At 36.8% G+C, this 27,697-nt stretch overlaps 2 protein-coding genes and 1 long non-coding RNA gene across 5 annotated transcripts; 1 reads left to right on the top strand and 2 right to left on the bottom strand.

Moving 5' to 3' along the window:
• Positions 1–118: 118 nt before the first annotated feature.
• LOC106151527 (uncharacterized) lies at positions 119–2,106 on the top strand. Its single transcript, XM_013524848.2, has 5 exons — positions 119–370; positions 616–717; positions 844–957; positions 1,250–1,332; positions 1,679–2,106. Exons 1-4 carry the CDS (start codon positions 275–277, stop codon positions 1,322–1,324), a joined length of 387 nt encoding a protein of 128 aa, XP_013380302.1. The 5' UTR covers positions 119–274; the 3' UTR covers positions 1,325–1,332; positions 1,679–2,106.
• LOC106151471 (uncharacterized) lies at positions 2,062–16,170 on the bottom strand. Of its 2 annotated transcripts, XR_015332016.1 has the most exons (6): positions 15,875–16,170; positions 8,607–8,675; positions 4,582–8,188; positions 4,169–4,281; positions 3,898–3,959; positions 2,062–3,494 (listed from the first exon to the last, which is right to left on the bottom strand). It is a non-coding gene; the product is annotated as an uncharacterized LOC106151471 (long non-coding RNA). The 2 variants fall into 2 exon arrangements; XR_015332015.1 differs by lacking the exon at positions 3,898–3,959.
• Positions 16,171–18,519: 2,349 nt separating this feature from the next.
• On the bottom strand, positions 18,520–26,283 carry LOC106175744 (N-acetyltaurine hydrolase). 2 transcript variants are annotated; one of them, XM_087002067.1, is made up of 8 exons: positions 25,947–26,283; positions 23,473–23,632; positions 20,955–21,033; positions 20,540–20,651; positions 20,208–20,363; positions 19,704–19,868; positions 19,098–19,273; positions 18,520–18,907 (listed from the first exon to the last, which is right to left on the bottom strand). In XM_087002067.1, exons 1-8 carry the CDS (start codon positions 25,975–25,977, stop codon positions 18,773–18,775), a joined length of 1,014 nt encoding a protein of 337 aa, XP_086858193.1. In that variant the 5' UTR covers positions 25,978–26,283; the 3' UTR covers positions 18,520–18,772. The 2 variants fall into 2 exon arrangements, with proteins under 2 accessions (XP_086858193.1, XP_086858192.1); XM_087002066.1 differs by having other exon boundaries at positions 19,059–19,273; positions 25,947–26,262.
• Between the last annotated feature and the right edge of the window lie 1,414 nt (positions 26,284–27,697).

The following is a 27,697-nucleotide window of genomic DNA, read 5'->3' as shown; positions in this document are numbered from 1 at the left end:
TTTCTGCAAATTTTAAAGAATTGGCTTTTATCTATCCGAAGACTTAACCTTAATATATTTTAATTATTTAATGCACCTGCTAAAACCGTGTCATAAGGAAAAGACATCACTGAGTCATTCGACCTACGATTACACGAGGGAGGGACCTAGCTAAAACGTCACTTCTAATATACCTTTTTAGTCTTTGCTGTTTAGAAAAGAGAAAATAGAGAAGACGAAATTTTCTTACATAGGTAGACCCTTACATTTAACGTAGAGTGTTGGATCTGACGAGATGAGTTACGTGATTGCACTACTCCTGGGTTGCTGGGCACTGGTAGGAACGTTGGACGCCGCCATGACCCAACAGTGTATACGAGGGGGGCAACTGGTAAAATCATATGATAGTGACTGCGAATTTAAAAATCTAAAACTCTCGTCATTTTTATATATAATTAATCATAATAATAGACTTTATGCACGTTTATGCGAGAGGGAAAATTAATGGACACGAATTTATTGTACTTGAAAAAAAAAACATCGATTGTTGCATTTTGCAACATGTTTAAATTTATTATTTTTCCATATAAATGCCCATTTCTTCATTAACATTAACTCATTTCGATTTTCCTCTAGTGTTGGTCTAACGCAAGATGTTGTTCAAAGTACTGTCACAGAGAAACCTACGGCGTCTACAGATGTGTCCATGGCAACGGGTGTGCAGCTGATGGTGAAAAGGTAGGATTAAAAGTCAAATATGCGTCTAAACAACAAGCACCGAGTGCCGTTGATTTGTAATACCCATGCTCGTTTTTTTGACACTGCATATTGCTTTAAGTAACCTAGTACTATATTTTATTATAGTGTTCGTGGAACTCCCACTGTTGCTCCGGCTACTGTCACCGCGTGCGTTACGGAGTGTACAGATGTGCGGCTCCTGAGGCCGGGGAAGACCGCTGCTTTACTGTAGATAGTCCTGTAAGTGGACACGCTAACAAGTCAATGTGAACTTGACATAAATAATTTGTAGAAATGTTCTTATCAGATTAGCAGGGTGGCGTTCATAATAAAGAACGGTCCACCGCGGGCCAAATTTCAGAACAAACTAGTCTATAATGTATTTGTCTCATTTTTATTTTAATGTATACACTTTTATATTTAGTTCATCTGTACTTAACCTTGAAACATAGAGGGACGGAGGAGACATAATTTTAAACGGTTTCAATTTCATTCCTTAAGGATACATTGATGTTTTTTTTCCTGTTTTAAGTGCACTTTTGATGTCCAGTGCTGTTCACGCTTCTGCTACAAACATCCAGGACGTTTTACATACAAGTGCCTGTAAATAATTTTGTAAGTTTATTCTTATAAATGTATATTTATATACATTTTTACAAATAGATCATATATGAATATATATTTATTTACATCAGTATGCCGTTATGTTGGGATGCATTAATGTGTTGGGCGATAATACATTCATTATACTTAATTAGTTCGAGTTCTGATTCTTTCATCTTTCATCTCGAACCCCATCATTGATCTGTAAAAAACTACACGCCTTTTGTGCTGGGATTAACAAGTCTGACACAATTACTATTTTGAATTTCTTTTTTCGTTTTCTGGAATATGTACGTAAAGTGTGAGCTTTGGTGAGGCGTCTTCAGTATAATGATATCCTACAATTACATTGTTTCAGGTCTTCGGAAGTTTTCCTTACTGGATCCTTAACACAGAAGAAAAGGGGATGATTTTATTTAAATATCAAGCAAGACCATAATTGTTTTAATATGCATGTAATAGAGACAGATTTTTCGTTGGACGAGAAATTAAATATATATATATATATATGATAAGAGCTACATGTAGTTCTTTGCCCGTCAACTAGGAGTTTACACGCCATGTATTCTCGCCAATATAGGATTGGAGTAGTCTTTAGATTTTTCTTGCACGCTACATGTATCTCGTGTTAAGTGCGTTATACGCAGTTTAAAGATCAAGGCTGGTTTGATTTATATAAAAAAGTGATCGCTGAAGGTTTCTGGTAATTAAAGTGGAGTTGATAAAATAGAAAGAAACAGCTGGTTTGATACAAAAGAAAATTTTAATAAAAATAAATAATTAGGAGATCACAAAAAAATCAATATTTTAAACAAGCTTTAGGCTGAAATTTAAAAAAATATGTCACCTGTAAAACGTACACCTTAAACTTAAGAGACCAGTCTTAAAAGATCAGTCCATGCACAAAGTAGTCCACAGTAAGGACGCAGCATGCTTGTACCACTGTGGTTTGAAATGTACGCCATCTCCATTCCAGACATTTCGATCTACAGACATAGAAAACATATCGTACATCGGGTACAGATTTGGCACCTTGCGCTCCACTATTGACCGATGAATCACAGCCGCTGCTATTTTGTTGAGTTCATCTATAAAAATATTTCGACCTTCAGTCTTCCATGCTTCTGGCTGTGGTGGAGTCACCTTGGGTGCATTCACATAAAGAATCTTGGTAGTCTTGGGCACCACGGTTGTTATAAGATCGACGAACCACGTAAAATCTCGCTCAAAATTCCTGGCGTTTCTCTTCACAGCTTCGTGGACATGAGTTGCAAACACGATGATCACATCTGGGTAGCCGTCAAGGCACCAGTACTCTTGAAATATCACCTCTTGCGTGGTACTAGACTCTAGACACGGAATGCCAGTTTTATTCGTAAGCCGATCGTCACAATTTTTTTAAACCGAACTTCTCCGTGTGATTAGTTCACTGTCCTTAACGTTTTCCGTAATCATGTTTTCGATCTTAATCACGGAATTTTTCGAACTCCCAAACGTACAAGTGGCCTGTAAACCGGCGCAACCTAAACAGTCACGTGTGGTAGCTCGCAAATCATTAGCTGCAATTGGTGGAGAAAAGAAATTAATGGACGGTGATCTGTTCCCGCCATTTTCGGCTTTCGTTTTCTTACACTGAAACGCACCTTCTCCTGTTCTTATCATTGCAGCATACCTCATGGACTGAGAGTCACCAAGGATTCCAATTTTTTCTATCTTCTTTGCTGTAAGACATTGAGCCAGCCGTTCAGCGTTCACTCGTTCAGGCACTTGACAACTTCTCGGTTCCCACTGGCCCTTGACCCACTGCCCTTCTCCAAAAAACCGCCCCTTTTCTGCCAAGTAGTTTTGAAGATACAATAAGGAACAATTTCGAGTCTTTGAAACATGCTTGGTTATTTCCTTGGAGGTTTTGGTGGCAGTGTTGGCAGTGATGGTGCCTGGTGGTCTGGTCCTAACATCTGTATTGAACGTAACAAACTCAGGTTTAAATATACTGTGTGGTGATTGAGTTCTAACATCTATATTGATCCCAACAAATTCAGGCGCCGTCCTTTGAATGCTGTTACAGCGAAAAGTTAACATCAAGATGAAAACGAGCATTATGGAAGCTACAATGAAGAAGGAGCATTTTGGAAATGGCAGCTTGTCTTGGGACTGCATGGTAGCGTCTATATCTGAAACGAGAATATCAAATTTACTACTCTTCTGTTCCAACGAATATGTTCCATATATAAAACTTATAAAGAACTATTAAAACGGAAAAATACCTGTACGATCCCAGAGGGGGTAGCAACTCTTCATATGGATTCAAAATTCCACAATTCATACGGGCACATTGTAAACAACACATAGTAATATAATAAACTCCCTTTTACCACCTACAGGGGGTTATCGCAATTATTCTGAAAATCTATGCTTGTCATCAGACCTCGTGGACCTTCATGTATGGCTACCCTCTCTCATGATTTCTTAAGAGATTATTACAAAAATACAATTTAAAAAAATCGACTATATTGTAATTTTTAATGTCGGAAGGGTTTAATTATCCATCGGCAAAAATGGGAAATCGTCCTTTACCCCGAAAAAATCCGTTTTATGGCACTTTTCCCGCCAAAATGAAGAGCTCTTATCTCTGTAAACTGAAGTAAATATCCTTTTAAATCTCATTTAAATATGACAACCTTAATGCCACTTGATGCACAACATGTTCATTTTATTTAGAATTATCTCTTTCGTGTATATTAATACATTTTTCATCTTCGTTTATACGTAGCGGCTTATTTAAGTTATTATCTCAGAACTTCAATCATTATAATATAATATTAATAAAGGTTGAAGTGATACCAACCTGAAGGATCATGTGCTGTATACTGCCAACAATGCCGCTTATCTCAATGTGTTACAGAAAGGTAAATGAATAATCTTTGCCCTTGACTGGCTCTTACAGCAGCAAGGGCGTCCCTTGAAAATAATACACAAGTTGTTAAGTGCCAATATTTGGCACAGAAATATCGATCAGGCGTCAACAGCATTACATAAGTTTGTTTACTGCAATATTTGTCCACTGGGTTAAGTGTTCCACGAATAATGAGGGGAAATCTATTTGTGTGTACCTGTTGCTAACACTAGAAACATTGTTCAAGGCAAGGAAAACCTGTGTGACTGATATTGATATTCTGAGTCAGTCAAAGATTGCCAAGATGACAATTATAAGCCTCAAGGAAAATATTCCACCTTTAAGTAAATTTTAGGTGAACTTACCTGAGCCGTAAAAAATGTCTGTGTCATGGAGGAACTCCTCGAATTGATTGGATGTTTCGGGTCGATGCACGCATACATGTGTTACGTGGTTTAAACACAAGGGGTTTGTTGGTGCTCACCAGACTGTAGCATAAATATTTCAGCTTTCTTTCTACTTGTCACACATTAAATCATTATGAATTGCATGTGTAAAGAAACAAGTTTGGACCACGCCTTGTCTGAATGGTTTATAATGTAGTATGCATGTTGGGGTAGGACAGAGATAACGTGGTCCATTACAAGACTTTAGGCGTGACAACAGTGCAGTTTTATTTGAAACCAATAATATTTCAAAATAATAATTTCACTTGAATTCGTCGGTAAGCAGGAAGGATAACATATTTGATCATAAGTGTATTTTACCAATTTTTTTTTATATAAAAATGCTGGCCATTGAATATTATACAGATGTTGGAAACGTCTTCAACTGTCTCAAAATTATCGTTAGAGTTTAAAACAAAAAAAAGCATATAAACCACAATTAACTAGGTCATTCTACTAACATTCAGGTTGCCAACCTCCTGTTATCTACACGGATTACATCCACATTATTTCAAAGTCGTTATTAATATAAAACACCTACATTTGAGTGCTCGCGGCTATATGGTGTAACATACTAATCTTCTGGTGACATACCTGCATCCAGCTGGTTAGATACACAGAGAGGTGATGACCCTCTCTTGAATAACCATAATTTACAAGGCGATTATATATAATTCATACAACTCTGATAATTGGAGTATACATCACCCTTAGTCCTGTAGCTTCAGTGGTATCTACCGTCTACTGGAAATTTTTTAGTTGTATACTTTTACCGTGTACATATTCCATTTTAAACATTTTCCCTTATTACCCCGAGAAAAATGTTTTTTTTTTTCAAATTGAAAGTTAAATCGTTTTGTACAGAAAAGACTATTAAATTTGTTTGTAGTTTCACAGAAAAAAACGCTCAAGTATTTGCAATCATTGCTAACTACAGGAATAGTATATGGACAGTATAAATTTAACACTGTAGTGCAGTGGCGGATTTAGAGGGTGATTTCTGTTCCCCTCTTGAAATTAGAATTTTGACTAGCTGAATCATAGTTCTAAACCGTACCAAATGGCACCGTTCGCCCTCTAAAATACCAAAAATTTCCGGGGCCCTTCAGGGGGCCCCGACCTTCAGGGGGCCCCAAACCCCACGCCAAGTGTGTGTGTGTGTGTGTGTTGGGGGAAGGGGGGGGAGGGGGGAGGGTCGGCTTCACATCCGAGGACCCCCCCCCCCTTCAAATAATCCTGGATCCGCCCCTGTAGTGTTACTTTTTAACTAGACATTTCATGACACATAATTCAAATCAAACCACTATAATGTGTATTGCTTGTGGGTCACATAGAGATCTCAGTATATGCTGGACTCCACGATTTATTGGCTTAAAGTGCAAAACCTTTCAACAAAGTCCAAGGATACCTCTACCAGGAACACAGATTGATTTTTTCCACTATATATTCACAGATATTATGTCTCTGGATAATTCAGGACATGATTCTCTGCTGTGAGAAAAGTGAACATAATTAATCTGCGACCCTGGATGAGGGTACTCAGTGGAGTTTCAACACATGCCGGAGGTAAACTAGCAAACAATACGGGCAGCCTAAGTAAAGAGCATATTATGAAAAACCAGCCTGGGCCCCATGCATAAGTATATATACAAATATCTTCATCTTCTACCCAACAATGTTTGCTAAGTACACTCATGGTCAAAAGGGTAGTACCACCATTAGTCCTATGCGCTCTTGTAAACAAATGATCATATGCGGGTATTAACCTTTGCTTTTATTCCATATTTAACATGCCTAAGGGTTAAGAAAACCCAACATACATTGTACCGGTGCAGATATCCGTTTTTATGCGATTTATTCAAATTAACAATGGACCCCCTCAAATATGATTCTCCACAATGATTTCCATAGAAGTAAAAATGAGTAGTACAGCCTTTTAACCAAGAATGTATTATCCGTATTGTTAATATCTACTTCTATCGATACCCTGTATGTGGAACTGCACATTGCATTCTCTTCCTTCTCATTTTTTTCATACACTATTAAAAATTGGAGGGACATTCTTCTATGTATGTATGTAATTTCATGTATGTTTATCTCTGCACAATTTTATCAACTCAATCTGAGATGGCACCCTGAGCTTCAGAGATAACTTGCCACTAACCTCTTCACTATAGCCTATCTTCATCGTGTCAAGGTGGAGATGGCCATGGCACGCCAAACAATGCCGAGGTCGGCTCTTTAAAAACCACTGCACCGATAGTAAGTCATATTGTGTAAAAACTCGCCGAGAGAACGGGTGGAAGAGACACCCCACTGATATTCATCCGATAGATAACACCTAATAAATACGTTTATTATTATTATTATTATTTTAAATGGTTAATCTGCACATAAAGTTGTCCAAAACAGCGTGATAATTTGGTTGTACCACGGACCCGAGAAGTGAACTCCATCTACAATCCACTTCATGACGTCCCTAGATATTCCATATAAGTCAAACATCGGGTATAAATTATTTACCTTTTTCTCAATGATGAATTTTTTTATCACAGATGCGCTTACTGCATTTAATTGGCTGATGTATGTATTGGCAGTGATATTTCTCCAAAAGACTGGTTGTTTGGCAGAATTAACCTGCGGGGAGTTCCAGTATAAAATCTTTGTTGTTTTTGGCACCACAGAAACGACAAGGTCTATAAACCAAGTGAAATCACGTCTAAAATCACTTGGCCGTCGCTTTTGTGCCTCGTGGGCGTGAACAGCATATATAATGATTACATCTGGGTATCCAGAAAGAGCCCAGTATTCACGGAAATACACCTCTTGCGTTGTCATCGACTCTTGACAAAATATTCCACTAATATTCTTCAGCCTGTCGTCGCACTCATGTTTCCAGGCATTTCTTTTTGTAGATATTTCATGGTCTTTAGTATATTCCGTAATTAACACTTCAATGTCAGTCGTTTCTGTGCTACCTTGAGGTGTACAGCGAACAAGCTGTCCGGCACACCCGCTACAGTCCCTGCTGGCTACTCGTATGGACTTGGGGTCAAGAGGAGGGCTGAAGTAACTTGGAGCTGGTGATCTTGACATCGTGCTTTCACTTTTTAACAATTTACACGAATAAGCATTTTCACCCCGTTTTATAGCTGCCATATACCGCATAGATTGTGAATCTCCGACTTGCCCTATTTTCTTTATGTTTTTCTTTACTAAACAAGGTGCAAGTTGTTCAGGGCTAAGGTATTTAGGCATCATGCAATCTTTTGGCCACCATTTATCATTCACCCATTTCCCACCTCCAAAAAAGCGTCCGGTTTTCACGAAGTAGTTCCGTAAAAAGTCCAGAGAACATACACGTGCCTGATATTTTTTAAACTGAGGCACAGTAACGTTCATTCCTTTTCTATTCAGTTGCGGCGTTGATCCATTAAAGTATATGAGGTCCAACATAACAACAAGCAAAACAATACAAATCCCGCCCAGAAACCGTATGGACTGCTGATATCCTACTGCAGACATGCTGTAACAACAAATAAATAAATAAATTTACCAGTTTAAATACAATGATGTTCAGGAATAAATACATAATTACAGTTAGTTTTTATTTCATATTTAAGAGAAAGTTGATCTTTCATGGCACAGAATCGTCTACCTATCTCTGAGATCTTGTAGCCAATGGATTAGTTTGAATTATCTGGTATTAGTCATGTTAATACTACAATCTTAAATTTTTTCCCGTGATATTAAAAGAATTTAGCCTAAACAATATGAATAATATAATCGGGTCCTGCAAAGTTATCTTGTTTGCATACCCTATGATTGTGTCCGAACAATAATTCAATAATACCGTTCTGAAAGAAATTGATCTCTGTAGTACATGTAATATTTCTGTAGAAATTGAACCTTTTATAATTTCATCACAATAAATTTGTATTTACCTGAACGCCCTCTTCGACTGCAAAATGTCTACCGTCAGGTGTGTGTTAAATATATTAGCGTCATCCTACCTGAAGAGAGATAAACACATTTGCGCTGCATATACGGGTAAATTTGTGTTAATAGTAGAGAGCTAATGCCCAAACACCCTGCCTTCATGATATTACACAGTTATTCTGCTTATATGAAATTCCACAGTAAATCCAATCATATCACAATCCTACAGTGTAAAAACAGTGTTTAGCTCTGAGACACATTTCTAAGCGCCTGTTTTGTCTCATTTTTTCCACGCGTTTAGCACCTAAGCACGTTTAGCCTATTAACATGTTACACGCTTTGACGTGCTTGACGCCTAATAAATGTAGTGTGTATTTGTTTAACTTTAAGGTTGTAACGTTTTCAACTGTTACAGTCACTCTCTCACACACACACACGCGCGCGCGCGCGCGAGCGCGCGAAGACACGGTCACCTTTAAGTGCTATAGATATCTCTATCTATAACAGGGTACCGTGAACTGTCAACATAGTTGATTCACAACATCATCTTTACAGCGGGACTTATTCATCCTTGTGTTAGCTGACCTTGCGACGAAGTTAATTGGAATATATTTCTGAAAAACAAGTTAGAAAATTCACTAGTTTACTAAAGACACGAAACAACTATTACTTTTACTTTAAAACATTTTTTTCATATTTTGATAAAATGCGTTAAGGTATTGATGTTCATTTATTTTTTCCGGAAGTAATGAACAATAGAACATCAGGATGATGGTGGGGTATTCATTATAATGGTTTATTTAATCTTTCATCACATGCTGGTTATTTTGGTAACGATAGTCCGAATATTTTTCAAATCGCACCGCTCTAGTCGCCGACTAACCCAAGCCCATTTTGGAATTAACCGCTAACTGTAGTCCATACAGCATAAGACGTGTTTTGGTGATTAATAAAAAAAGTTTTCAAAACATTAAATAATGTTTTTCCAGAATGTTATAAAACGCTTATAAAACTGCAAGGGCATCATTTTGCATGGAGTTAAAAACACCCATAACGTTACCATGACGTTATTCTATACCATCACCATCATGTAACCAGCTAATAACGTCGTGAAAACGTTATTTGTTATTTGGATTATAACTTAATAGGCCTATTTTAAATAATCACACGTTACTGCAAGGAAGGACACAACGCGTTCGAGCAGGCTGCTTCTCGCCTCCAACAACCCCATATGTTTACAAGGGGAAGTGTTAAGCAAAATTGTTGAGTCTTGTAATAAACTTGTTATGGGATCGTATATATGGGATTGTGAAGCATTTTTTTTCTGTGACGAGCTTGAAAAGCTAAACAGCCCAGTGTGAGGACAATAATTGCTGCTGAGATTCATTTCTGCTGACACCTCTACCGTATAACACCAGACTTTGTATTCAATTTTAAGTATCCAGAAGTGTGTTCCTCCCCGGGTTTCCCCAGAATTAAAAAAAAAATAAATAAAAGATTACCTATGTAGTTGTTGTTCACACTACATTCTGGAACGACGGATCAATACTTTTTTGCATTCAAATTATTTCCATTCTTTCGTTGACTTTGTATACATACCTACTTGACGATGTAGTTTCATGTTGGTCCGCCATATTTAGGCCGTGGACCAGTAAACACTCGGATCTTCTCATGGCCCCTTAATAACGTGAAAATATTATACAAAAGGATTTTAATTTTTAAAACTTTTGTTACTAAAACCTCCGTTACTGAATTCGAAAACTCTCCATATCAGCAACCCATGAGTCGGGAAAAGTATGCATGATTATGATTAAAACAAAAAGCTAGATTTATCTTTCTGTCACCAAAGCTTTAGCAAAAAGTAGAATTGGTGAATATATATCTTTAGCTTAATTCACTTTACTGTTTTCTTCAAATGAACCTATATATATATATATATATATATATATATATATAGGGCTATATTGAGAATCAGTGTTTTCAATCACACACTCACACATACAAAAAATAAATAAATAAATAAATAAATAAATAAATAAATAAATAATTTTTAAAACATAAAATTGATGTCAATCGAATATTCGTTTCTTTTCAACAGACTTGTCACAAAGTGTACAGAAAGATGCGGAATATTATATGTAAATGAACGACCGCATTAATTTTCCTTTGCAGGGGATTGCATGGCAACCTTGCTTGAAAAGGTCTGGTTTACAAACTCTGAAATGGTTTGAAATGTATCCCATGAAGTGGTAATATACCAAGAAGTATCTTAACACACGTGCGTCACGTTTAGATTTTGACACAATTTATCGCAAATCTCGGCTCATTGTCACTGTTTTTATAAGGCTGCAATCGTGGCAAATGTTAATGGTCTGACACAGTTTCACGTAAACTGGGAGGGGGGGGGGTGTGAAACCAACGCCCATTCCCTCTATGAAACCTCCTTTGGCATATATTGCCATGCTATATCCAAGGTTTAATATGAACGTAGTACAAAAGCTGACATATTAGTGCTGGAAAACACAGCTTGGCATAGCCTTCCAATATTCTTCAAGAAATGTTGAAATTGATCAATACTACTTGCCTGTTACACTTGATATTTTAATATGCAAAAATATCTTAATGTCTGCCAATATTAGTCCGGTGGCTTAAGGAAAAAATCGTGACACGGCGGATAAAAGCACCAAATTTGGCATGTAGTTACCTTTTGACATTATAAATCAAATTAGAGCTGTAGCCCTCTCAAACAGTTTACCGTTTGGTCAAAAAATCCAAAATGGCCGCCAATTTATGGAATTCTATAGAAATATATACATACCTATGTTGATTTTTATCAAATAAATTATTTCCTCAGAGTTTTCCACACCCTTATTACCCATTTTATTCATATATGTCAGATAGCAAACAAGTTCCCTTGGACTTTTTGAAAAAATCCAAGATGGCTGTCATATGCCATACAAACAGCCATAGGAATACTAGTGCACAACTAATACCAGCTAGAAAGATACGTTGTCCACTATCAAATTAAGTCTGTTTCTCAGATTTTTGTTACCCACATATCAATGTTTGTGGTGAGTAACTACGAAGTGTTCTTGGGCATTTTGGAAAATCCAAGATGGCTGCCATGTGCCACAAAAATTCTAGTATACGGGGGATTCAACTAATGGCAACTGAAAAGAATAATTTTCCCATATCAAATTTAGTTTGTTTCTGAGTGTTTTCCACATCCTTTCCACCCACACAATATGTATGTGGCGAGTAACTAACATGTATTCTTGGGCATTTTGAGAAAATCCAAGATGGCCGCCATATGTCATAGGAATACTTCTAGTATTACAAAGGGTTGGAACTAATGCCAGCTAGGAAAAACATAATTCATTATCAAGTTCAGTTTATTTTTTCAGTGTTTTACACATTATTATTACACTGTGATACATATCTAGCAGGTAATAAATGTGCATATTTGATCATTCTGAGAAAATCCAAGATGGCTGTCATTGGCCATAGGAATACTACTGGAATTACAACTGCACGTCCATGGCTTTTCGTCTAATACCAGGGTGAAATTAAGTTTATCTTATCAAGTTAAGCTTATCAAGTTTTGCCCATCCTTATTAGTCCTATGATATATATCTGGAGGGTAAATAGTGTGCATCCTTGGATATTTTGAGAAAATCCAAGATAGCTTCAATTTGACATAGGAATACTAATGGGTGGGTTTCAATTGCTGCTAGAGAGGCATATGGTTTACTATACAATTACATTCCCATGGGTTTGTTTTAAAAATAATATATTTTTTTCATTCCATTTATTATTACCCCTATGATGAATACCTGGTCTGTAGCATGTGTGTATCTTTGGGTATTCTGAAAAAAATAAAGATGTCTGCCTTTTGTCATTAGAATATTCGTACACATAATCAAATAATGCCAGAGACACACTGAGTACAATTTAAATGTAGTTAACTTTAGATCGTTTTAAATGTTTTTTCATATCCTATTTATCCTTATGAAAGACTCTGTGTGTGTAGAGTGTATGTATCCTTGAGTACTATTCGGAGAAAACCCAAGATAGCTGCCAGTTGTCATAGGAATATATCATTCAAATGCACATAGGTGTCAATTAATGGAACAGTTCAGACATTGATTCCAACATGAAATAAAGCCATTCAAACATGTTGACATCCTTATTAACCTTACTCTATATAAATCTGGTGTGTAGCAAGTGTGCATCTTGCATATTTGAGAAAATTCAAGATTGCTGCAATTCACAATAGGATTAGTAGGCCTACAGTCAACTACTTTGGGTTCAATATAAAATGAATTCTGTTTCTCGGTATTTCCCACATTCTTCTTGGACTTTGAGATATCTGTCTGGTGGGTAACAAGTGTGTACCCTTAAGTATTTTGACAAAATATCATGATTACCCTCATTTGCCTTAGAAGTGCCTGTAAAATCCAATGCACCAGTTTTCCTACGGGGAAAAGAAGGCCATCTTGGATTTCCCCAAAATGATCAAATATGGACATTAATTACCTAACAAATACGTATCATGGGTAATAATAATAATAATAACAGCAATAATAATAATAATAAACAGAATAACAACTGAATTCAGCTTCATTTTATATGGAAGCCTATCTGTCGCAGGTATTAACTGAACCCCACCTTCTATGGCTAGTGGCAGCCATTTTGTTTTGTTTTGTTTTCAAAAAGGATACACATAACATTCTCATCACATATATTATGTGGATTAAAAAGACGGGGAAAATACTCAGAAACAAACCTAATTTATCAATTGATATTATATCTCCATGGCAGAAGAAGCCCTATGTGTACTAGTATACTAGTATTCCTTTGATATGGCGGCCATCTTGGATTTTTCTCGAAATGCCTGAGAATAAACGTTAGTTACTTACCACATATATATTATTTGTGTAATAAGGCACTCAGAAACAAAATTAATTAGATAGTGGGCAATGTATCTTCCTATAGTTGGCATTAGTTGAAACCCCTTGTACATGTTCTAGTAATCATATGCCATACGGCGGCCATCTTGGATTTTTCAAAAAGACCAAGGACACTCGTTTGTTATCTGACATATATGCATAATATGGGTAATAAGGATGTGGAAAACATTGAGAAAATACTTTATTTGATAAAAATCAACATAGGTATGTATATATTTCTACAGAATTTCACAAATTGGCGGCCATTTTGGGTTTTTTGGCCAAACTGTAACTTTTTTCCGTGGGCTACGGCTCTAATTTGATTTAGTATGTCAAAAGGTACCCACATGCAAAATTTGGTGCTTTTATCCGCCGTGTCACGATTTGGCCATTTTTTTACCCTAAGCCACGCTCCATTTTTAATCCTGATTGAGATTTTTTTCTAATTATTCACCAACGAGTGTTACATTAGACGTGCTAAATTGAGGTCTTGCTACAGACAGGTTTTAACCTTAGCTCTTTTTTTAAATATAATCTTTCAAACATGTCTGAAGACAATACCATGGTTTTATCACCCAGGCCAACAGTAATATATTTGAATTTTAAAAATATGGCATTTGGAATATCATTATTGATACTGTTTTAAGACACACACTTTTTCACTTACGATTGCGGCCATTTTAATTTCTCAACCTGGTGGTCAGTAGATGGTAAGGTGTCTTGAGCTTACTTGTTCTCGTTTTCCAATTGTGATCTCATAATATAAAATCTAATACACTGTATATACATTTCTGCTTTATTGCCCACTTACATATACCGGGTTACGGGTACATCTTTTATTCAGTAAAACGTGTAACCCGAATATCCTTTCACCATTATGCTGGCTCGCAGTGCTTAACGTGTTAGGTAATACCAGGAGGCTGGTCAGTGTTCACTGGCTAGTCAATAATGCAATTGTCCATTCATTGACTTGTATATTCGGACATCTTACATTGAACTTGCACGTATAGTTGACACACGTCAAGCCGATTTGGTAAAGTATTACAGTAGAATCAGCATCGCCAACAGAAAGACTCACTTATTATCAGTGTTCATCGCGAGTCTCATTAACAGAAGACCTATACGGCTCTCCTGCCCTTATTTATAATTATGTACACACTTATTGATTTTTCTTGTAATGGACAAAGGTATCGGTACAATATCACGATAAGAGCTTTGGTAATTTGAAACTGAATGCAGGAGATACGAAAACCCGCACTGTTTAATGTGGTGCCAAAGTCACAACTATATGGGCCTTGGTATTCACGTTTGTTAATATTTATGCAAAGGCAGAAATAGGTGTCATCGTAATTTACGGAGATTTCAGTGTTATGGTTGTCAAGTTAAAGCATTGCATAACAAAAAATGGAAGGACGATTTCTTAGCAACAACTAACCTAGTAATAACCTACTGAAAAAATGTTGTACAGTTACTGTTTAAAAGGTCGGACTAGGTCGTTTATAACGTTGATAAATGTATTAAATGATGTAAATAGGGTAATGATAATTTGCAGGGTGGGAAATATGGGATTCACTGGTACAGATAGAATAATGAATGTTATTAAACCAATATATAAAAAGCTGGCTCACAGTGGGATTACGTCTGAAAAAAGGCTACCATTTTTAATGGTGGAAAAGTAAAAGTATCTTATGTTGCTGCACAAGTCGATGGCATGAAGGCATCAATATTCTTAGAGATAAGATAAAGAAAAAATAAATGATTTAAATATAAGTGAAAACGTAAAGTTGCCACAAAAATAAAGCTGGTGACTTACCAATGATTTAAGAAAGTGAACATGAATTGCAAAATATGCCAATGTAAATATTTTAGGGGACGACGTGCTAACAACAGGCCACAGGGATAAATAAATTAAAATATAGGGAAGTTGGCGTGATACACTTTAGACCGAAATCACTATAACTTTCGGAGTATGTACTGCTATTTCAGTGTTAAAACCAGTACAAGAGTACACCTATCAAGCCCTGGTGCCCAGTGTGTGTATCCCAGTCTAGGTCGACGCTAGACATTCAGATTATGAAGTAATGGCAAAAGCTGTTGCGAAATAAGCCACCAGAACTCTAGACCTTCTACCAGTCGAATGCACAGCTGACGGTGATTTTAATTGCAGGTGTTTTGACCAACAGTAATCGATTTTGACCAACTGTCATCGATTATGTGCGCGACCACCTGAAATATGAAAGAATACTTGCGCACAGGCATAAATACAAAAGGAGCTTTAGGACCGTATTTACCAAAAAAAGAAATTACTTGTAAATTCCCCTTACCTTTGTCTAATCTTCCCTTTGTCCTCTTCCCATCTCTGAAATTATACGTGTGCGATCTCTTCATTAATGTGAAGTACAAATTAACAACTATGTAATCCAAAATTTTCCGATTTTTAGCGGACTCCTATTTAAGATAGTCACGTTACTTTCTTGGCCCAACTTCTGCCTGCAGAGTCAATATTGACTGCCACAGAGTTAATAAAGAGAGAGAGAGAGAGCTCTCTTTTCATTGGCTCTAGGAAAGCCTATGGACATTTATCGATATTCTTTTTGAATACTTTAACCGATTTAGATTTTTTTTTGCTTTATAGTAGACTTGTATGGCAGTTAATGTGTTTTTTAGTTTATGCACCCAGGTTTAAAATCAAATATAAATATTACAATTGTTTTCTAACCAATCAAGTGACAGCTGAGAGTGTATATTTACATTTGTGATAACTTTAGGCCCCGCGCTTACTTAGGCCATACTGATTAAATTTTATGGTTGACATCAGCACGCTCATTAATTTTCGCCTCTGAAAAACAAACAAAAAATCACCTCCTCAAAGTCCAGAAGTGACTGTTGTCTACGTCTCTGCCTACTCACAATGTCGGAAAAGCCATTGTTTTCGTAGATCTCGTTTTTCTTCTACCGTATAACCTGCTGTGGATGCAAAGATGGCGGCCGCGTCGTCGTCATCAAAATGCATAAACATACAAGTGTATAAGTTCACAAGAAGGGGGTGTGTGGATGTAGATTGGTATGCAATCGACTTTGGCGTGGGAGATATCACGTTTGCTCAACTATATGAGCGACGACGAGCGACTATCCTCTATAGACAACTTAAAAGACGTTCTGTCCACAGCGGCTGTCACACGCTTCTTTTGCAAAGATGACAGAAATGGGAGGGGAGTTGAGGTGTGTGGTGGCCTTAAAGTGGCTGTATGTGGTACAGTTGTTTGTACAGAAATGAAGCAGATGACTTCAGAGCTGATTCTTTTGTATTCTCAGCGCTAAGAAACTTTTGTTTGACACACTGAGATAAATCAAATGACTGCTGATTTTGTAGTTTTCTCAGCGATAATGTTGTTTGATACCGTTTCTTTTTTAATTAGTTCAATTTGCGTTTCCAACTGTGTTTTGGTTTACTTTAGAAGCATTTTTCGCTTTTTTTTTTTGCATGAGTTCCGAGGTCTCCAGAGGACTTCATCCATAAAGTTAAATCAGTGTGGCCATATAATTAAGAAAGCGCGAGTAACAAATAAACGGATTTTGAAAAGACCGCACCCAATTGTTTACCGTTAGACAAGAATCGTTTGCTTATATTAGCCCTTGATGAACTTGCCTCCATTTCACTCTATATAAACGACCTGTAATTCAAACCGCTGTCAAATGCATATCGCTCACACCAAAATGTGACAATGCCTTAGATTAAGGGTTCATTCCCAATGAAACTGACGTTCTACGTACATCTATCCAACTCAGAGGGGACTCTCGCTGAATGCAAACAGATTAGCAGATTAACTAGTGAAATTACGTGTGATAGCATGTACGGAGACTTTTCATTTTCGCTTGACCTTAACATTAATTGCAACGACCTCTCCCCACTCCTACATTCACGCTCACACTCTAAAATATGGAACGTTTCCTGAGAATAACCATAAGTTCATTTTTTTTTTTTTTTTTTTTTTTTTTTTTTTTTACAATAAATCCATTTAGATTGTACATTTAAAATCAAAATGCATTCCTCAGTTCGTGTTAACGCCTAATAAGAACCTTGCAAAACAGGAAGAACCATATGATATGTCGGTGCGCATGATTCATCCTGGCGGCAGCGTCAAACCGAGTTGTTATGGCAATAGATTTGATAGTTATCCGTGTCATTAAGCTAAATGTGGCGAAGAAGCAACTTCTTTAGTCTTTCATGCTTTTCTAATCAATTTATTGCTCTTCTGTCTCTGGACATCGATACGTAAAAACTGAAATAAACGAAAGATAACAAAGTAAGAAAAAAAATCATTTCAATTACCTTATAATTACGACTTACAGCAATTACAAGAGTTTCATTAACTGTCTAAACAACTAAATAATACATAAAATCTCACCTCATTGCGAGAATCAATGTCCTTACCATAAGAAAAAAATTACTGCGCCTACACACGTGCTCTAGCAAAAATATGAACAATATCGACACCGATTCTGCAACAATAACTAAAGATGAGCTAAGTTTTAACACTAAATCAAAACTTAGATGTGAGTTTATCTTAATGATACAAAAACCGTTTATTATTTGTTAAAAAATTGTTTGGGTCTACTACCAGTCGACGGTGTATCCGAAAGCATCGCTAACACAGGTAGGCTACGTTACGCACGCACTCAAAATTTAATCGCTTATGATCATGATAGGTACAGGTGTATAAACTGAAAAACACTTGAAAATATGACACTGCAGTTTGACACAATCTTAGAAATATGGAACATATTTTTTTTCATTTTCCCTTTTGGTCTTTGTCCCCCCTTTTACACAATCACAATTTTAAAGATCTCGTATTGATAATAGGGGCCTACCGTTGGGGTGACCAGAAAACAGTATTAAGTAGGCCTAGTCCTACATTAATTCACAGTTAATGTGATCTGAATAAGTTAGAACGCTTTGGTGTAAGTGAATGGCCAACTGATTTATTTGAAAATCTAACACAAGTCAAAACTCAGCGAATGCAATATTTAGCGACATTTCGTGATAAAGCATTGCAAATTGCGTTAGTTGAGCATACAGTTCGTTTTTGTGTTTTCGCTGATTAAAATACAGGAAAAGGTCAAAATTTAATTGTTCATTAAAATTTGGCTCATATACAAGAAACAAGGCACTATTAGTCCTTATGTTAAATGGTTTAGGTAAGTATTTATATGACTTGACTCTATATCATTGTCAGCCACTCCCTTGGGTTATCCACCAGCATCGTGTTGATCTGTTCACTGCTGATTCCACGGCGCTTCATTTGCGGTAAAACGTTCTTCAGAATATGTGTCAGCCCGTGTCCACCATACCTTTGCTGAAATAAATTAATTAAGATATTTTTTAACTCATTGTGGACATTTTCGCATATAACATTGATGATCAGGAGGTTTAGCAGGTAGTATAATAGACGAATTTTCCCAAAACATGATTATTTTTAAATAAACCAAGGAGTTGAATGAACAAACCAGCATATGCTTGGCGTGCAAGTCGTGTGCGATCACCACCTTGTTAAAACCATTGGCAAACAATTTCTTTATCCTGCGTATTCTCTCTCCATCGTTTGGCATGTCGATGGTCGGGTCGCACTGCCAGTCCGCTATCTCAATACCAAAGTGATCATATTCTAGATAGGTTCTTAGTCCCGCGAATTCCAATAGTTCCTCGTCATTATGGAAAGTTCCTAAATGTAAATGTAAAAGAATATCATTTATGAAATAAGACGGACATATAAACTTATTTGGCAAACAAACCGTCTTTTTTTAACTGACTAACAGAAAATATATTTATGTGTTGTTTTATGTGCCATTATTATTGAAACTAGTTAGGTAGAATTGATGTTTGGATATGATCGTAAATTTAAGATTAGCCTTGAAAAGGTGTTTACTGCGTCTATGTAGTTGACATAAGAATGTACATAAGCATCCGAAACAAATTGAGAAGACAGTTCTGGCGTTGAGTAGAGAATACGTAGAAAACCTGGTTATTATACCAGTACGTTGGAAACAAGAGGAGGCGTGTTAACTAGTCTATTCTGGTAGCGCCCAGCGGAGCCCCCGTGGAGTTAGTGCTCATAAACTACGTCGACAAATACATTGTGAACGGTCCCTTACTGTCCAGATGTGACATCACGGTATGTTCAGCGTTTCCTCCGGCCTCCTGTAATATTCGGACGACCTCGGCTGGGGACTGGCTATGGCGCCCAGGGTGGATGATAACAGGACAGCCAAGTTCCGCCTGAGCCTCCCCCGTGGCCAACAGGCACTTCTTTTCATTTACTGGAGCGCAACAAATAGCTCTTAACTTTGGGACGGAACTTTCATTTTAAAAAATGAAAGTTAAAATTCTAAATTACTTCATTTCTTAAAATAGAAGTCTGGATTTTGTTAAAATCTGAATTCTGCCGGTCGATAAGAAAAACACAGTAATCCTTAAAGAATATCAATTACTTTATTGTTTACAATTGTGCATGATGAGACCACCCTCTTCAACCACACACACCCAAAGAAAAAATGGAATACAGTAATAATAAACGAATAGATAATACATGTGACAAGCTAATGAAAAAAGAAATTAAAACTGAATCTGAAAACTAGACCTGTATCACTATTGTATACCATGTAATGGCCAAGAGCATCCGATTTCTCCTATAACTCCACACTTGATGTCTGTCCCGTCACATCCGACCAGAAAGTCCATTTTCATCATCTCTACTATATCCTCCACCTTAAAGGTATCCATACCCTTGGGGTGAACTGATTCCAAGTAGAAACCTGCGTTACAAAATATCTGCTGGGTGAAAGGAGAGTAGAGACATTTTCAAAATCGACAAAATTTAGGATCATATCAATTTGCTATCTATGAACTAACGCTGAACTACTAGAACACATTTACTGAAGAACTCAAAAATAGTAAAACTTAATTTTAGATTTGTCTAGGTAAAATGTACCGGTTCCAGCTACAATGTGAACATCCGTCTCTTCAGAAAGTTTTTTCATGAATTCCACGTTGCGAAGCATATCGCCAGTTGTATTTTCTACAATAGTCCCTCCACCGAGACGCTGAAATAAGTTTAATAATATAGTGATACGAAACATAATATACAGGTAAAATCCATATGGTAAACAATAGGTCGTGAATAAACTAAGTTCATGTAAGTAAACCCTTAAAAGAAACGAAAACGGTCTATTTCAAAAGCTACACGTAATTTAAATGAATCGCAATAACTTAATTATAAATTATAAAGTGTTTAAATTCAGAAATGTCATATTAATAGGCTACACAGTATACCAGTAGGCATACAAATAGTTATCAAAAGAACGGGTCTTTTGTTTTTACTCTTTTCATCAAAAGCACAGTATTACCTTAAACGTTATCGTTTCCTCAAGTATGGCAGAATGTGTAGCATCGTCGTTGAAGATCATGTTTGGTTTGTTGCTGTATCTATTTAAAAATCGTGGAATTTTCGCTTTTGTTTATCAATGCACGAATGTACACTCACACAACTACATGTATATGTACATAACACATTCAAAGAAAAACCAATTTTATTGACACAAGTTACAAAAAAAAAAAAAAAAAAGAATACTTACAAACACAGAAGGAAGTAATGAAACTTCGACGTTCTCTGTAGACATGAACTGAAGGCTTTTAGTAACTAGAGGATCAGAGAGGCGATACCGCCTCCGAATATTGTACCACCAGCTGGAGTAAGCGCGATCGTATAGACCCCCCACACACAAAAAAAAGGGACACCACCAGCAGTCTTGTGCTTGACAAGCTGTAAAAAATGCAATCAACAAGAATCCTCAAAATATGCAAAAAAAAAAAAAAAAAATTCTGAAATCACGGAAATATATATATATATATATATATATATATATATATATATATATATATATATATATATATATATATATATATATATATATATATATATATATATCACTAAAAATGGTACAATCAAAGTTCAGTTCATAGTAAGGTAGGTCAAAGGTCAATTTCAAGGTCACATTTAGATTGCCAGTATATGACTTCCTATTCAAGTTCAACAGTAACTATGGATCTATCTCTGCTAGTTTTGGAGATAAAACAGAACCAAATTTGCAAAGTTCAATTCATGATGAAAAGTAGGTCAAAGGTCAATTTCAAGGTCACATTTAGATTGCCAGTATATGACTTCCTATTCAAGTTCAATAGTAACTATGGATCTATCTCTGCTAGTTTTGGAGATAAAACAGAACCAAATTTGCAAAGTTCAATTCATGATGAAAAGTAGGTCAAAGGTCAATTTCAAGGTCACATTTAGATTGCCAGTATATGACTTCCTATTCAAGTTCAATAGTAACTATGGACCTATCTCTGCTAGTTTTGGAGATAAAAGGGAACAAAATTTGCAAAGTTTAGTTCATGGTTAAAAGTAGGTCAAAGGTCAATTTCAAGGTCACAGTAAATTGCCTCTAATGACTTTCTATTCAAATTCAATAGTAACTATGGATCTATCTCTGCCAGTTTTGAAAATAAAAGCATTAAAAAGTTGCAAAGTTCACTTTATGGTGTAAATTAGGTCAAAGGTCAATTTCAAGGTCACATTTAGATTGCCAGTATATGACTTCCTATTCAAGTTCAATAGTAACTATGGACCTATCTCTGCCAGTTTTGGAGATAAAAGGGAACCAAAATTTGCAAAGTTCAATTCATGATGAAAAGTAGGTCAAAGGTCAATTTCAAGGTCACATTTAGATTGCCAGTATATGACTTCCTATTCAAGTTCAATAGTAACTATGGACCTATCTCTGCCAGTTTTGGAGATATAAGGGACTAAATGTTATAATTTTGGAGTTACAATAATGAGCCATAAATTTCATACAGAAAAAAATAATAAAAATAAAGAAATGGTCATTTTGGTCAAAATTCTTGAAATGGGAGGTGCTCTGAAGTTCCAGATGTTCAAATTTGATGAAATAATGTCATTTTTGACCACAAGTTGTCTGCCTCGCCAAGCCTTATATTTTATTTTTCCGGAGTTCAAAATTTATTATCCATTACCGTACTGCACATTTTGCTCTCACCACCAATATGTACTTTTTGATACCACGTAACTCGAAAACCGTATGGAATACAAAAAAACGGAGACCACCTCCAGTGTTGGGCTTTGCATGCTCTACAAAATGCAAAAAAGAATGGGTCTCTAGCATTAACGGTTCCCAAATTAGAGACAGTTTTCAGTTTCGGTATCTTATGGCCGCTACTCCCGTGAAAATGCACCGATTGACCCCAAATTCATGGAGATGAAAGATGACCCGAAGGGTAACACTTTCCAATAATATTATTGGTTAAGTGTGTGTGGTGTCTGAATAACAGCGCAAATAATTTTTTTTTCGTAAAAAAATTCGTTTTTTTGAAAATTTTGACCCATTTGACCTTGAAATAAAGGTCAAAGGTCAAATCCAAGGGCATATTTGAAATCTACACATATGACTTTTGGAAAGCCGTCTGTAGAAATTTTTCCCATAATTCCTTCCGTAGGGTAGATAATTAGCATTTAATTTTGCCATTTTTGGACAAGGGTGCATTGCAATGAGTGCCACACCTAGACCCCAATACCTACAAAGCCCAAATTTTACGTGGAATGAGTTGAGATTATAGGTGACCTAAATCCAAGAGATGGGTATGCAGGCTCTAGTAGTCTAGGAGGAGAAGCGGTAACGGTGACTTGGCGGCGGAGCCGGCGGAACATACGGGTCGGGACTAAAACCATGTGTACCGCCAGCGCCTACGCTGGTGGTACAATAATTTGGAAAAAATGAAATAAATAAAAAAGGCAAATGCAGCTTGCAAAACGTCTACAAAAATAATTGCTTAGCAGTGTGGTATACATACGGGTATCTCATAACCCAGCCCATGTTCTCAAGGGACGGTGGAAGGTCGATCCTGTCTTCATCGCCTGGATGCGGTGGGGAGAACGCACACGTGAAATCTGACGATAAATGTTCGTGTGGTAGCGTTATTCCCAGTTCACTGGGGTCAATACACCCTAAAACTAAATTAGATCCCATGTGGTTTTAAACTGGCACTACCAATATAAAAGTGAACAAGGACGAAATTTTACAAAGAGAGAAAATAAATACGTTGGTTTTTATTGCTATAAGGGTAACGTTGTTCTAACAGTGAATCTATACACTGTTACCCCAAATCGGTATTCTGTCTAAATGCTGTAACCAAATAGGTACAGGTAGCAAATGCCCAATGATATCACTTGACCCGTCTAGCAGCGACCCTGGAGCAAGAGAGTAGCAACAGAGGGTTCTAATAGTCGTTTTACTCGGTGGAGTTACAAACTCTCGAAGTATGGTTACTTCATATGCTTTCAACGACCATTTGTGTCGACTGCTGGCATTAATGCATACGGTTATCTATACACTTAGACCCCATCTAGCGGGATCGGTCCATCTCGAAGGGGATTCTCGCTTAATTGCACTCAACTTAAGTGGCTTGGAAGTCTGGCACACCTACTGAGGCTGCTAAACGATAGTTACATGTACCCCCTAACAGCTTCAGTAGGCGTGCCAGACATGTAAAACGCTTGAGTGCAATTTAGTAAGAATCCCCTCGGAGATGGACCGCTAGATCGATCTAGATATGGGAATGAGGTCTTACTTTACATTTACATCAGAGGCCAGCTGAAAAATGATGCCATCATTATAAATAAGAAAAAAAACCAACAAAACAGAAATGCACACAGCTAGTGAATAGAAAAAATCCGCTTGTGACCCTGGTAGAGGGTACACTGTACCATGGCATACATCCTAGCTAATAACTTGAAATCTATCAATTTGGCTGTACGGTGGCTAAATAAACCCTTGTACGAACACAAAGCTGCCTCATTATCGGTATTCTTGAACTAGGGTCGGGGTTATAACAGTTACCAGTTGTTTGTTCAGAAAGGAACTTGCCATCCAATTTGTAATTCACCTACGTGTTTATGCGTATTTATAAACTAAATGTGGCGAAAATCTGTCTCTACAAGATCCTTATGCGTCACATTGGAGAAAAAGACGACCCCCACACTTTGGGGTTTTAATCGATAAATATGGATTCCAAGATAACATTTTCGCATTATAATTCTTGTGAAATCCTTGACCGGGAGCTTGGACCTAAATAAATCTCTATAGTATTTAGGTCCAAGCCGGGAGTGAGAGAAGGGAAGGAACTCTTTGGACGTAACTACCATACAATACGGGTTATGTAAAAAGAGAAAAATATAATACAACCTGGTGTTCTGCCTGTAATGAACTTTTACATATATAACATAATGTCCTTGACTTCTGTAAATTTAGTAAAGCTTAATTAGGTTAATTTAAGCTTGGGCTCGAAAAGAGACATTACTTACTTTACACAAAACGCAATCTGAAGATTCCGCGGTTCGTACTCTCAGACAAAACGTATGAAGTCGGGCGCGCACACACACACGCACCGCACACACTCAAATCAAAAAAGATTTTAAAAATCAGGTACAAACAATAATGACCAGTGATACGTTTTATTTGCTGAACGCTCTGTAGCTACATGATGTTATGTGAAAACTCCAGCCTCTGAACTTTCGCTGCCTCTCTAGTTATAAACATTGTAATCCTCGTCTGTCTCCTTAATTCTTCCAGTCTTTATTTCTCCCGTAACTCTGTCAATAACCCCCTTATGCATCCAACTTAATAGCCTTAGGGATGACTCCCAATGAAACTACCGGAATACATAGATCGATCCAACTCCGCGTAGACTCTCGATGCATAGGGTGCTTTCCCAGAGATTTAGATCGATCTAAAGATTAAGATTTAGATCGACCTAACTCCCTGGGGGTTCACGCTAAATTGCAGTCAGCCGAGCGGGCACCATAGTTAATTACCCCCTTACAGCTTTTAGTAGGCGGGACAGACGCTTAAGCCGGCCAAACTGACAGCAATCTAGTGAGACTCCCCACAGGGATAGATCGACCTAAAAATCTATGGAAATGGGGTGATAGAGTCAGATTAACACGCCTCCTCTTGTTTCTAACGTACTCGTATAATCATTACTTTTCTGTAATCTACTCCAGGAGGAGGCGTGTTAATCCCTTAATCTGTCTGCATTCAGCGAGAGTTACAGCGGCGTTAGATCGATAGTTCCAATAGGAATGATTCTTTAAGTTACACGATGTAATATTCGGCGGCACAAACAAAATTTACCATAGTTTTCAATTACACAAGAACTCTAGGGCGATATCAAGTATCTGTGTGTGTTTAATTTTGACCTGAAAACCATCTGTGTCCTTCGCGGCATTCCTTTTTAACTACAACTTCCGAAAGTGAAAGCAAACCTACCTGTCTGAACCTTGCCACGAAACGGTCCCATGTCTACAAGTGCTTGCCAGAGAAACTTCTGAACTTGTGTATTACTAGCACCCACTCACTGATCGAAGTGTCACAGCCCCCAGTCACTGCTTGACGAAGATAAGTATAAATTATCGCTCAAGAGGTAAACAAGGTCAGGCGAGAATTCTTGTCATAAACAACGTAGTCCCTTGATGGCCGGTCATTCTGCACCGTTTTGATAACAAGTGCACTAGGCATCAATACAAGCAGTCGTCTTTAAAATCGTTTCGATTTTTGTTATGAAGCGCCCATGAGCAAAAGATTAGTATGCTATTCATCTTGTTTTGCGCTGGTTACAGCTGATTGGTAGCGCTCTAAACACTCTTTTTCAACGATAAAACAACATTTTCTTTTATTACTTTTGTTAAATTGGTCATACAACAGAAGCCAGTGCAGGACTACATGTAGAGTATTAGACCCCATTCCAACAGACACAATCTATCTCCGCAGATCGATCCAACTCTGCGTGGATTCTTGCAGATTGCAATCAGTTTTACTGCGATATGGAGAGATAAAATCGTACGAAATCATACCAATTCACAGGCTTGCTACGATTTTGTCAAGCTCAAGCCCTTTTTACATTTTTTTAAAATCGTACATGTAAGCCCGTAAGTCAGAGCAGTTTCGTAGATGGCGTCGGTGATCTTGATAACGACTCAGCCTTTACATTTTCATGATACAAATAGTATATTATGAATAATTGATGATGGTTATACTGTTAAGCATAATATATTACTGACCAAAAAATTGTGCACTGTCGACATAAGCAGTATAAAGGGAATAAAATGTTAATTATTATGCCCAAACTTGCAAAAAATGATTCTTAGAACTAAAATACAGCTCGAGTTGGAAAACCAGTCAGTTAAACGTTCTTCCATTGGAAAATATTCATTTATCACATTTGGGATTATCAACTTGTGGATTGGAACTCTTACGGGACCGAGGTCATTTGCTAGTCACCTGTTATGCACACTTGATATTTTTTGTTGATATTGCTGTTAATGATTTGGTTGCATAATGCCATTATGTAATATTGCATTAAAATTGACATAATAACCTATTAAGTGCACCACTGTTTTCCTTTCTTGTCTGTTCATTTGATAACTTTGTTGCCTTGTTTGATACTCATGCAGAGATGTATTTGTTCCTAATCATTGCAATTTATATAATAATTTATTGTCATATTTATACAAGTATAAAATGAAAATTGGTATGATCTGTCGATAATATGTAATACAATGGTATTATTAAAATACATTTTGTTCATTAAAAATACGTACTGCTGATGGATAAAAACTATTATTTTTATATTGGTTAATTTGAATGTCATCTTCAGCTTTACTTCAACGACGAAATCTATTCTTCATGCCTCCATATGAGAAGGCCCCTTTCAATACTTCTAAGTTAAAATTCATAAATTTATAACAACTTATGATTAAGTAAGCATTCTACTTCATTTCACATATGGCAAATACATCACAACTTCCACCCTTTCCAAAATTACCCCATTTACCTTTTAGTTTTCACTGATAATAAGCACCTACATGTTATTAGTAAAATGATAAGTTATGTATACTGAGTGCCAACTTCTTTATTTTTGCACATGGGATTAACTATGCTATTATCGATGTATAAAAAGAGTTCTCAACTAGAGGATCAGAGAGGCGATACCGCCTCCAAATATTGTACCACCAGCTGGA

Source organism: Lingula anatina, chromosome 1 (assembly GCF_051362555.1).
Source record: "Lingula anatina isolate TDL-2025a chromosome 1, LinAna3.0, whole genome shotgun sequence".
Lineage (NCBI taxonomy): Eukaryota > Metazoa > Brachiopoda > Lingulata > Lingulida > Lingulidae > Lingula > Lingula anatina.
This window is presented reverse-complemented; position numbering and strand designations above follow the sequence as displayed.

Excerpts from the sequence above, each read along its gene's own strand:
- LOC106175744 (XM_087002066.1), bottom strand. The coding sequence starts at position 25,977 with ATGGGACCGTTTCGTGGCAAGGTTCAGACAG. Across the intron at positions 19,869-20,207 it reads ATGCTCTTGGCCATTACATG|TAAATGAAAAGAAGTGCCTG; the intron begins GTATACAATAGT and ends GTTGCGCTCCAG. Across the intron at positions 18,908-19,058 it reads TGCACGCCAAGCATATGCTG|CAAAGGTATGGTGGACACGG; the intron begins GTTTGTTCATTC and ends AATTTATTTCAG.
- LOC106151527 (XM_013524848.2), top strand. The coding sequence starts at position 275 with ATGAGTTACGTGATTGCACTACTCCTGGGTTGCTGGGCACTGGTAGGA. Across the intron at positions 718-843 it reads GTGCAGCTGATGGTGAAAAG|TGTTCGTGGAACTCCCACTG; the intron begins GTAGGATTAAAA and ends ATTTTATTATAG. Across the intron at positions 958-1,249 it reads GCTTTACTGTAGATAGTCCT|TGCACTTTTGATGTCCAGTG; the intron begins GTAAGTGGACAC and ends TCCTGTTTTAAG.